At 36.4% G+C, this 10,989-nt stretch overlaps 1 protein-coding gene across 1 annotated transcript; it reads left to right on the top strand.

Moving 5' to 3' along the window:
* The first annotated feature begins 1,429 nt into the window (after positions 1-1,429).
* Positions 1,430-4,264, top strand: LOC110110542 (cyclic dof factor 1-like). Its single transcript, XM_020842067.2, has 2 exons — positions 1,430-1,792; positions 2,847-4,264. The coding sequence occupies exons 1-2, from the start codon at positions 1,679-1,681 to the stop codon at positions 4,002-4,004; spliced, it is 1,272 nt and encodes a 423-aa protein (XP_020697726.1). The 5' UTR covers positions 1,430-1,678; the 3' UTR covers positions 4,005-4,264.
* The last annotated feature ends 6,725 nt before the right edge of the window (positions 4,265-10,989 follow it).

Below are 10,989 nucleotides of genomic sequence, written 5' to 3'. Positions count from 1 at the left end.
GTTGCATAAACATTGATTAAAATTATGATAGGTGAAAATGCCTTGCATATTGCCTAAGCATTGACAATACCAATAACGTCGACTCTACTAACCAAATTTAGTCGGACCAACAATGGTGGGATCCCTCTTAACAACTTTGACGATAGGACTAATTTCCTAAATTGATCGTCTAGAATCTTGTATAGATAAATTGGACTAAGTTAAAACATCTACTAATGTTGATGGCATTATTTCTTTCATAGCTTGATGTTAGATTCAATTTACATAATAAATTCTTGAATCAACTAAATTCAAAGGGTTGATTCAATGAAATAATAGTTTTTAAAGGAAGAAAATAAAATGAGACCTAAGATAAGAGTCGAGGTGATCTATAATTGAGACAATTCAGTTAGTTATCCTGAATCCAAACAATTCCTATTATATATTTCTTTCATTGACTGTGAAAATGGCTTGTATTCGATTGAGATATTGTGGCTTGAGTTCATATGATCCATATTAAATAAAAAATTAAATAATGGTATTGAAATTTAGATTTTGTTTGAGATAATTTTTTTGTTATTTTTTAAAATAGTTTTTTAGTACATAAATTATTTGAATTAGAAAATTTTAAACGAACTCTTAGTCTAAGATTAAATTTTGAGTAAAACTTAAGGATTATTTAAGTCGTGGCATAATTTGTTTTGCTTGAATTGAACTAGGAAATGAATCAAGCTATGAAAGAAGTAATGCCTTTGACTTTTCCTTTGAGGTCTACTCATGCTAAATATTATGGAAGATTTAACCCTTTGGAATGGGAGAACGATTACAAACTAAATAAATGTCCCAAAAAAAAAAATTACAAACTAAATGTCTTATTCTCATGTTTTTCTTTCATATATTTTATCCATAGTGTCCCTCATATCATTTTGCCACAATTAGGTTCCCCTTCGTCATTTCATGCAAGTTTAAATAAAAATTTATTTTTTAAATAAATATCTTATTGATAAAAAACTCTCAATAAATAGATCAAGATGAGCTGCATGAGCTATATATCTTTTTTGCCCAATTTTAGGAGAGATTATTACGTAACTAGAGAACCGTTCGATTTTGTGACTGTGAACAATAAAAATACAGTTATTGTTCGCCACTGCGCTTATATTGTATTTTATTGTACTTTTACTGTTCACAATTACAAAACCGAATGATTCTCTACATCAGGACTCCGAACGATAATAATCACTCCTATTTTAATGACATTATGATATTTATGTTTTATTTTATTAAGATATTTTTCTTTTACTTTATTAATTTGTGCTGATTATTATTAGTTTAAAGCCAAGGTATTGGGTGCTGAGTTGGAGTGATCCTTTTGAAAACTTTCCATTCGGCAGCATGTTAAAGGCAAACGAATCAAATAACGCTCCCTCGAGGCCACAAGCAAACTTGTGGCCAGAATCCTCTCCCCTTGCTGACGTGGCCCTCTCTCGCTCCCCTCTATCTGTTAAACCAAGACCCAGCAGGAAACCATGAGAACCAACGCAACGGCAATAGATCAGAAGAGAGAGAGAGAGGAGAGAGCGTAAGCGCAAGAACCCGACCTCCTCGTTCTTCGTACTGAGAAGTATTTGAAGAAACAGGAGAGAGAGTGGGAAGGAGAAAGGAGCAGAAAGTGAGAAAAACAAGAGGAGAAACAGGGGAGATGGCGGAGAGCAGAGATCCTGCGATCAAACTTTTTGGGAAAACTATACAGATTCCGGTAGGAGTAGTAGTTTCGTTGACTATCGGAGAGGAGTTTATCGGAGATGATGAGAAGGTAATTGGCGGCTGCTTCGATCTCTTTTTCTTTATTGTTAGTACGAGTGATTCACTGATTCTGAATGAAATAATATAAGATCTCCAAGTTTTGATCTTTTTTATTATAATCAGATGGATGATCTGTTTCGAGTGAGAAAGATTGGATCTTGGTGCGATTTGAATATGGGTCTCTCTGTTTTTATTGGAAAATTTTCATCTGGGTTAATTATTTTTATGATTTTGTTGGATTTTGTATTTGCCTTTAAAAGGTTGATTTGGAGGATCTCAGATGAACTATCAGGGGTCAATGGATTGGTGAAGTTAATGGTCGTTTTGATGTTTATCTCTTCCTTATTTTGTGGGTGGAGAACTTTCTTTCCCCTGAAATGTCAATCCATTACTTTCCAGTTCATGGTGGCTCTTACTTTCCAATTTTATCTTTTCGGTTGAAAATTTTGGCAGCCAAGAGAAGAGTGACAGGTGTTGCCTTTCTATTATTTCTTTTCTCTAAGGGAGAAGAAAAGTATGAGGCTAACATTTTTTTTTATTCTAACAGTAACACTGCAGCAAATGAGGGATGAGTCATCCTTTATAACTATTTTGGTTCGCATAGATATCCAAACACCAATAAAAAATTCTCTTAAATGATCAAGTTTGAATAACGCCATAAGGATTTTCCTCTAAACAAATCTAAAATCGTCCTTTTTTTTAGTTTCTTTTCACCAATCTTGGATTTTCTTCCTGTTATAATTATCTGTCCTACATTAAGATTAAAAAAAATACAAAAAGTTACTGTGACTGTATCTTATTACTAGATTATTATTCTTTATTTGCATAACCAATATAAATAATCAAGAAAAGATTCTCTAGCCAACTCTATCATCTCTGATATCTGTTAGGTGTAGAAAAAGTGACACAACTCGAACCCCAACACGTTAATAGTGAATACCAATTGTTGCAGAGGATTAAGTTACAATGAGTAAAGACCGTTAGAGCTCAAATTGTATTTCACTTTCTTCATATAATCTTCACTCTCATATGAATCTTTACAATTTGAATTTGTAAACTGACAGGCTCCCTCAGACAAAGAAGCCAGCCCAGAACAAATGGACAACAACGAAGAGGCTCCAATTTCAAGAGAAGAAGAGAAGAAGAATGATGAATCGAACAATTTGGCAAACGAAGAGAAGATCGATCAAAACTCATCATCGCCTGAGAATTCGAATTCGAAAGCTGATGATGAACAAAATGAATCAAACAACAATCCACGGGATAAAGCCAACAAAAAACCAGACAAGATACTGCCTTGTCCTCGCTGCAAAAGCATGGACACCAAGTTCTGTTACTACAACAACTACAACGTTAACCAGCCCAGACACTTCTGCAAGAACTGTCAGCGATACTGGACTGCTGGTGGCAGCATGAGAAACGTCCCTGTTGGCGCAGGCCGTCGCAAAAGCAAGAGCTCAGCTTCCCACCAACACTTTCGACAGATCACAATCGCCGATTGTGTTCAAGCTGTCCCCGAATCAATCCATCATCTTCAGCCTCTAAAATCCAATGGTACAGTGCTCAGCTTTGGCTCCGACGCCCCTCTCTGTGAATCCATGGCTTCAGTAATGAAGCTTGTGGAGAAAACAGTACAGAATCGCAACCAGAAGGAGAAGGAGCAGTTGAGTGGATCCCCAAATTTGAATGAACAAGTAAAAGCATCATCAACTTCAAATTGCTATGGATTCCCTCCAAATGTTTCTAACATCAATGGAAGTCCTTGGCCTTATACATGGACCCATCCTCCATTTGCTTTTCCTTTCTACCCAATTACTGCATATTGGGGCATGCCATGGCTGTCACCACCGCTTTCAACTTCACCAAGCAGTGGCTCCTCCTGCTCAGTTTCAAATTCTCCGAACTTAGGGAAGCATTCAAGAGAGGGGAATTTGTTGAACCATAGTCATTTAGATAAGGGGAATACTTCCATACCTGAGAAGTCTCTCTGGGCTCCAAAGACAATGAGGGTTGATGTCCCTGAAAAGCTGCAGAGTGTTCAATGTGGGCAACCATTGGATTCAACACTGATAAAAGCAGATTTAATTAGTAGGGGAGGGGGACTCTTCAAGGCCTTTCAATCAAATGGAGACCACAAAAATCCTTCAAATGAGCTGTCTCAGGTCTTGCTTGCAAATCCTGCTGCGCTTTCACGGTCTTTCACCTTCCAGGAAAGCTCATAGGGAGCTTCTGCTCATTTCTAATTTGATTAAGTAGGCTGAGCTAGGTTTTGTAGAAATTGACAATAGGCAAGGGGAATTCTGTGGTTTCCTCTAATGCTTGGTTAGGTATGTTGGTTTGATGCTTTTTTTATATGCTTGTAAATAACTAAATGAGTGAGAAGATAAATATTAAGGGAAGAAATGATCTGAGAGTTTGTTTGCAGATTGTACCTTTATGTAATAATGCAAGCATGGCTTTTATTTTACTGTTGATTTCGACATTTTCTGGAGTTCTTTTATTCCCATTCTAGTGTTTTTGGCATCTTCACCCATTTGGAATATTATGGTGATGGATGATCAAAGAATATTGATTACAATTTTGAGTATCAGCTCTCAATTCAGAAGCTGAGATTTGAGTCCATACAGTTAGTGGCTACCGAGAAGGAATCACTTGCATCTATGCTTGGAATAGTTGAAAGGATAAGTCATGGTGTGGAAAGTTAAATAAAAAAAAAAGTGGTGGTGTGGAAAGTTGAATAAGAAAGTAGAATTCTTTTCCACTCACAGAGGGACTGAAGTACAAATCACATAGTCATTTAGGCTTTATTTGAGACGGCTTTCTTTCTGGTTCTTAAAACAGCTTTTTAGTAAAAAAAAGTTTAATTTTGTACTAAAAAATTGCTTTAAGAAGCAGAAAGAAAACTATTCCAGATGAAACCTTATTCTAATCTTTGTACTCAATATCTCTTAAATGATATCAAAGCATTCAACCAATAACGCGCTTAGTGTTGAGTATTATGCCAAATCTAAACAAATAACGAGCAAAACAAAGTACAAAATATAGAAAAGAAGATCATAGTATAAAAATACATAAGAATTTTATACAAGTTCATCCAAGTGATGGCTATGTTCTATTGGCGCTGCATATTTTACTATGCTTGATTGTGAAGAATTACTATATTATTATCTGTTTTCATTTTTTATCGCTTATTATCTTTGATTAACACTCACAGTTTTCTTTTAACATGACTAAGGCTTCGTTTGGGACGGCTTTTTATTGCTTTTTAAAACGGAGTTTTAGTACAAATTTTTTTATTTTTGTACTAAAACTCCGTTTTAGAAAGCAATAAAAAAGTCGTCCCAAACGAAGCCTAATTTATTTCAATCTTGCAGTTGCTGCTTATATCTTACGCTAGAGATGTTTAGCTGCTTGGTTTGTATACCTTATACCTTTATGTGATCAATGATAAGGGGTGTACATTCTTCATAGTGCAAAACGAACTGTAAGGATGCATACAATTTGCCGAACTTCGATAATAAATTTCTGTTTGTATTCTTGTGTTTTTTTGTTCTTTGATCTCTCTCTCTCTCTCTCTCTCTCTCTCTCTCTCTCTCTCTCTCCCCCCGTTATTTCAGTTTGTGCGATCTTGTTCGTAAGAAATTGAATTTGTGAGCTGTGCACTTGCAGTTTGCACAACAACATCCTTTGTAAGAAAAAAAAGCTTAGGATAACTAAAAATAGAATAAAATTGAAGGCACACGATGTGATTAAAGTATTGTTTGAAATAACTTTCTTACTACTTCTTAAAACAGCTTTCTAGTACAAAAATTTTAATTTTTGTGCTAAAAAGCTGCTTTAAGAAGCAGTAACAAAGCTATCCCAAACAAAGCTTAAGGCTTAATTTGAGACGGCTTTCTTACGCTTCTTAAATCAGCTTTTTAGTACCAAAAAATATATTTTTATACTAAAAAGTAACTTTAAGAAGCAATAAGAAATCCGTCTTTGAGATAACTTTCTTAATGTTTCTTAAGCGACTTTTTAGTAAAAAAATTGCTGTGAAAATAACAAAAAACTATTCCAAATTAAGCCTAAATTATCACTACTTCGTTTTTTCACGAAATGAAAATTGAGCTCCACAATTTTGTTAGCAGTCTAATACACATAATTGCAGTATCATAAAGGCTGCTCCATATTTGCCATAAATTGTACCTTTGCAACGACGTGCTTGAAACCGTTAAATACCTTTGAAATAGCCAAATAGGATGATTCTCGGGAGCGAGTTGGGTAGTGATTACATTCTCTTGATATTTGAACATAGGAAATTTAAGTTGAGAAGCGATAGAGGAGGCGTTATTGCTGCGAGACTGAGCAATCATAACAGAACCGTAGAAGGAAAAATTATTACGTGCCGGTTCGGATTCAAGCACGAAATATGTCATGTCGTCCCAAAAATATGCCGAGCACGAAATCGGATTGTAGAACTGTCCGGTGTCTGCACACAGAATAATTTGCCCCGTCCGAGAGCCGTAGGGCAAGCTTCTCTTCTACAGTGTTGAATCTATAAAAGCCGTAACGATTTATGCCGTCCCATGCGAGTTTGCTCAGCTCACGGTGGGCAAGTGGAGTGTTGATATTGTAGAGGTTTATTTCAAGTGGCTCACGATTGAAGAAAGCAACAGTGCTTGCCACACCCACCGGACTTTTGTTGCCAGTATTAATTGCTTCCGATTAGTCGAAGAGCTCATGTCCCATTCTCTATGTAGAGACCGGTCTGCATTGATCGTGCTTGCAAAACACTACAAACCAATCAGAATTGATCACTCTTAAAAGTGGAAAGCAAAGCCTGGAAGACAGTGACCGAAGATGGATCTTTACAAAAAGATCAGAGGAATGAATCATACTCTTAAGGAATTTGAACTGAACGTTATCTTTACCGTTATTTTATTTCTTCTAGAAACTGTACCTTCTTGTATCTTTAGCTCTATTTAAACAAATGTAAATCTCCCGCTCAAGGAATGAAATTCATTCTCTGTTTCTCAAACACAACCCGTCTCCTTCTCTCTTCATCCCTTCTGCTCTCTCCTCCCTAAACGGGATTTCTCACATACCACAAAACCAACAGTATTTTTTATGCTACTTATGTTTAAAATTGTTAGTATTGTTAAGTAATGCGAATTTAATTATTTGCAAATGTTGGATGAATTGGATATTTAAACACAACGTTTGTCAAGGGTTATTTGGCTCTAAAAATACAAAAAAAGACAGCTTTCGAGAGCAAATCAGTCAACAGAGTGAGAGAAAAAATTCCCAAAAAGTAAGTAAAATTATGATAGTGAAAAAAAAAGGAAACAAGAGCTCAGAGAAGACCCAATTGACATATTTGTATAGGGTGCAAACGAGTTGAGTCGAGCTCGAGTCAGGGGTTGTTCGAGTCGAGCTCGGCTGTAAAATGCCGAGCTCGAGCTCAACTAGTCTCACGTCGAGGGGCTCGTTGAGCTCCTTCCCGATCTCTGTCGTCGAGCATCATCTCGTGCTACGTCGTCCCGAGCTACGTCGACTGTCAACCTCCATCCGAGCTACGTCGAAGCCGCAAGCTCGTCGTATCAACTTTGCTAGCCCCGCTAGCAGCACGCACACTCCGAGCCTCCGACCTCCAAGCTGCGCCATCCCAAGTTCCGCCGTCAAGCAACAAGCGATCTCCATCATCGTCCCTAGTGCCGCTGTCGAGCAAACTCCATCGTTTTGATTTTCCGCCCGCCCAAACCGAGGTCATTTTTCTCGCCCGGTCACTTGTGCTTGCTTCTCGTCGAGCAGAACTATGATCGAGCTTGAGCTTGGTAATCCCTCGAGCTCGAAATCATATTCGAGCTTGACTCACGAGCTCAATAAGCTTGACTCGTCGAGCCCGTTACCGAGTCGAGTCCGAGCTGGCTCGCGATTTAACTTGACTCGGTTATACCCTTATATAGATATAAATGACTCTATTCAAAACCAGTATTAGCGAGCATAGTATATCATCAGTATTTATTAGTAGAGTGATCAAATGAAGCAAAATAGGAATTAGCACTCGGGATGAGAAAAATCGAGAATAACATTAGAGAACTCCAAGGAACTTTTATAAATTTTTGCATGGGAATGATAGTTATAAATATAAGTAGAGGTGCCCAGCTAGAGTTTGAGCAGCCTAATTTAAAACAAAAAAAATTACATAAGAATATCCTCAAGTAAAATATGTCATGATATTCTTTAAATTCTGCCATTTGTCCTTAAAAAAATAGAATTACACAAACCATTTACTTTTTAGTTCTAACGCAATTTTTCTCCTAAGTAATAGGGATCTATTTTCTTCTGACATTACTTTCCTGTGGCTAAGATTTTTTACAGGATTAATGACGTCCAAAGTGCATATGATGAGAAAATTTTTTATATTAGATAACATATATGCTGTGAGATTTAATGTCTTATTTTCTTGTTCTCGGTGGCTAAAATTTAATTTCAATTTAAGGAAAATTATTTTGTACGGTCACCGGATATCGTTAGGAGGTGAATCAAGACGCGCCACATCATTTTTTAGCTATGTATCAGTGTTGTGTATCAGGTGATGCGGCGTATTCTGAATCGCCTAAAGACCGTCAGGTGACTGCACAGAATATTCTCTTAAATTTTAGAGGATCGTTATCTTCTCGTTGTGTGTGTGCGTGTGTGAGATTAATGTTAATGGGAAAGATTCATTTGGGACAACTTTTTTATTGTTTTTTAAAACAATTTTTTTAGTTTAAAGTTGTTTTAGAAAATAGTAAAAAAACCGTCCCAAAAGAAGCCTCAAAATGGGATGAAAAATTTTCCATGATTGATTTAGATTTGTGCAAATAAGGGCAATCCACCTTACAAAGTAAGACCAAATCTTCAAAGCATGAATGCCAAACCTTGATAACCGCCCACAATTATGCCTGATACATGTTGATTTTTAGTCACTTTTGAGAGAGAAAAATGACTCTCAAGAGAAAATTTGTGATCCACCCCATCGGGCTTAAGCTGGTTTAGTAGGCGAGCATGATTTGGAACCCCCAACCCATGTTCGAATCCCCTCTTATGCAGTGCGACCTCTTAAGTTGGGAGAAAATAACTGCATGTGCTGCACTTATGGGGTTGGTTGCTAGTAGGCTCGCTGAGGGATTAGTTATACTACGAAACACCTTCGAAGGGGATGACAACGGGTAAATAGCCCTGTTCCAAAGAAAAAAATTTGCTTCTACAACTATATTGAAGAACATTATAGAAAATAGAGAGTAATGGAGGTAAGGTGGTTCTACTATATTTCACTCACTTCTATACAATGAGAAGTACAATGTATTTATATCAGCTGAGTAAGTGTAAATCAATATGAATCAAAGATAGTTGTAAGTTGACACATACCAGATGATGAGGATTTGATTATCGCTACAGAGAACAACTACTGCAGAATAGTGACTCCTAGGCACGTAGTCTATAGAGAGTGCTAGTTGCTTGAGTTCGTTAACAACATTATCATCCAATATCAATACCAATGTTGGAGCCTAATGTGAACATCAATATTATCGCATGACTTAAACACCAATGCCATCACCCACCATCAACGTTAACATCATCGCCCATTATTGTCATTAATAGGAATGATGTTCATTATCAACACCAAAGTAGACACATGTAATCTCTTTCAATGCTAATGCTCATCTTCTCAATCACTGGTCTTCCCTCATTTAAGGATACTAACAATTTTTTTTTTTACAATAACTTCAACATGTTAAAACCCCTCATACTCCACAATGAGAGTCTAGAATACATATATGCTACATTGTCTCAAAGCCTTGTCCAATTATAGAGAAATACATCTTTTGTAATGTACTAGCCACACTACTGGACTACAATTTAATTTAAATAAATCTAATTCAAATTAAACAGCTCCAAAGAAATTATTCTTTTATTATTATTATTATTTTTATTTTTATTATTATTAAATTTTAAAGTCGCAACATTTGACGTGCATCCACTGTTCTATGCTTTGTCTGTTCTTTTTTGAGGTATCTACCTGCTGCCACTCCTTAGGAGGCGCATGACGGTATAACTCATTTCTCGGCGGACCTACCAGCAACCAGCCCTACAGGTGCAGGACCCACGGTTATTTTCTCCCCACTTAAAGGGTCACCCCACAATAGAGGAAAATTGAACATGAGTTGGGGTCTCCCAATTATGCTCGCTCGTCAACAAAACTAGGCCCAATGGGATTGCTTTGCCCATTCAAACGCCACATTTCCTCTCTGCGAATTGTAAGTTTCCAGCAATTACTATCAACTGCCCCTCACGAACTGCCACGGCAGCACCATTGACCGTCGCCCTTTTATATTTGTCTTGTTGTATTACCTGCTTTGATTGATTGCTTGTCGCCGCTAGAGATGACCAAAACAAAACTTAAAATAATTCAAAATTCATTTGAAATTTGAGTTTTGGGTAAATTTCAAATTTGATTCTACTCGTTTGAATTTAATTCAGATTGATTTAATTTTTTTTATTCAAAATGGATATACGTTTAGATACAATAGAATCGAAAAAAATAAGGTTGTGATATCATAATTAATTTTTTTATTGGGATTAGACACAAAGTTATGGATTTGTTTTGGATATATTTGCTCTTATTTAAAATAAAATCAAATAATTTTGACACGCATTCTTAATAAATTTTGAGTTAACTCAAAATCAATTAGAAGTTTATTCAAGTTGAATAAGAAAAATTCAAGCTAAATGCATTTCTTTAGGGCTGTCAAAAGCGGGTTTCTGGTTGGGTTAGGGTCAAAACTGAATCTGACCCGGCACTTTTTAACCTGACCCGAACCCGATCCGTTTTACAAACTGGTCTATGTTTTGGACCCGAACTTGACCCGCTTAGGGTCCGGGTTAAGATTTACTTAAATCAATTAAAAAAAAAACTAAGTTTAATTCAGTATGAGCAACATAGTTTATTATTTTTTTGGAAATATCATTTACTTATTTCATAACAATCTTATAAAACCCTTATTAATCAATTAAAAATGTCAAATCGGATTGATTTCAGATTTTTGGGTAAATTCGAACCCGACCTGTTTTTACAAACAGGTCGAAATCCCTAGCCCGAAGCCGACACAATTCAGATTGGGGTTGACCAAAACCAAAAATATTCAGGTCAAGTTCGGGTCAGATTTTCGGGTCGTG

This window comes from Dendrobium catenatum, unplaced genomic scaffold (genome assembly GCF_001605985.2).
Source record: "Dendrobium catenatum unplaced genomic scaffold, ASM160598v2 fragScaff_scaffold_898, whole genome shotgun sequence".
Taxonomy (NCBI): domain Eukaryota; kingdom Viridiplantae; phylum Streptophyta; class Magnoliopsida; order Asparagales; family Orchidaceae; genus Dendrobium; species Dendrobium catenatum.
The sequence above is the reverse complement of the archived record's forward strand: the minus strand, read 5'-3'. Positions and strand labels throughout refer to the sequence as shown.

What these genes read in the sequence shown, in the direction of transcription:
- LOC110110542 (XM_020842067.2), top strand. Translation starts at nt 1,679, where the DNA reads ATGGCGGAGAGCAGAGATCCTGCGATCAAACTTTTTGGGAAAACTATA. An exon ending in TTATCGGAGATGATGAGAAG is followed by an intron (nt 1,793 to 2,846) that starts GTAATTGGCGGC and finishes GTAAACTGACAG; the next exon opens with GCTCCCTCAGACAAAGAAGC.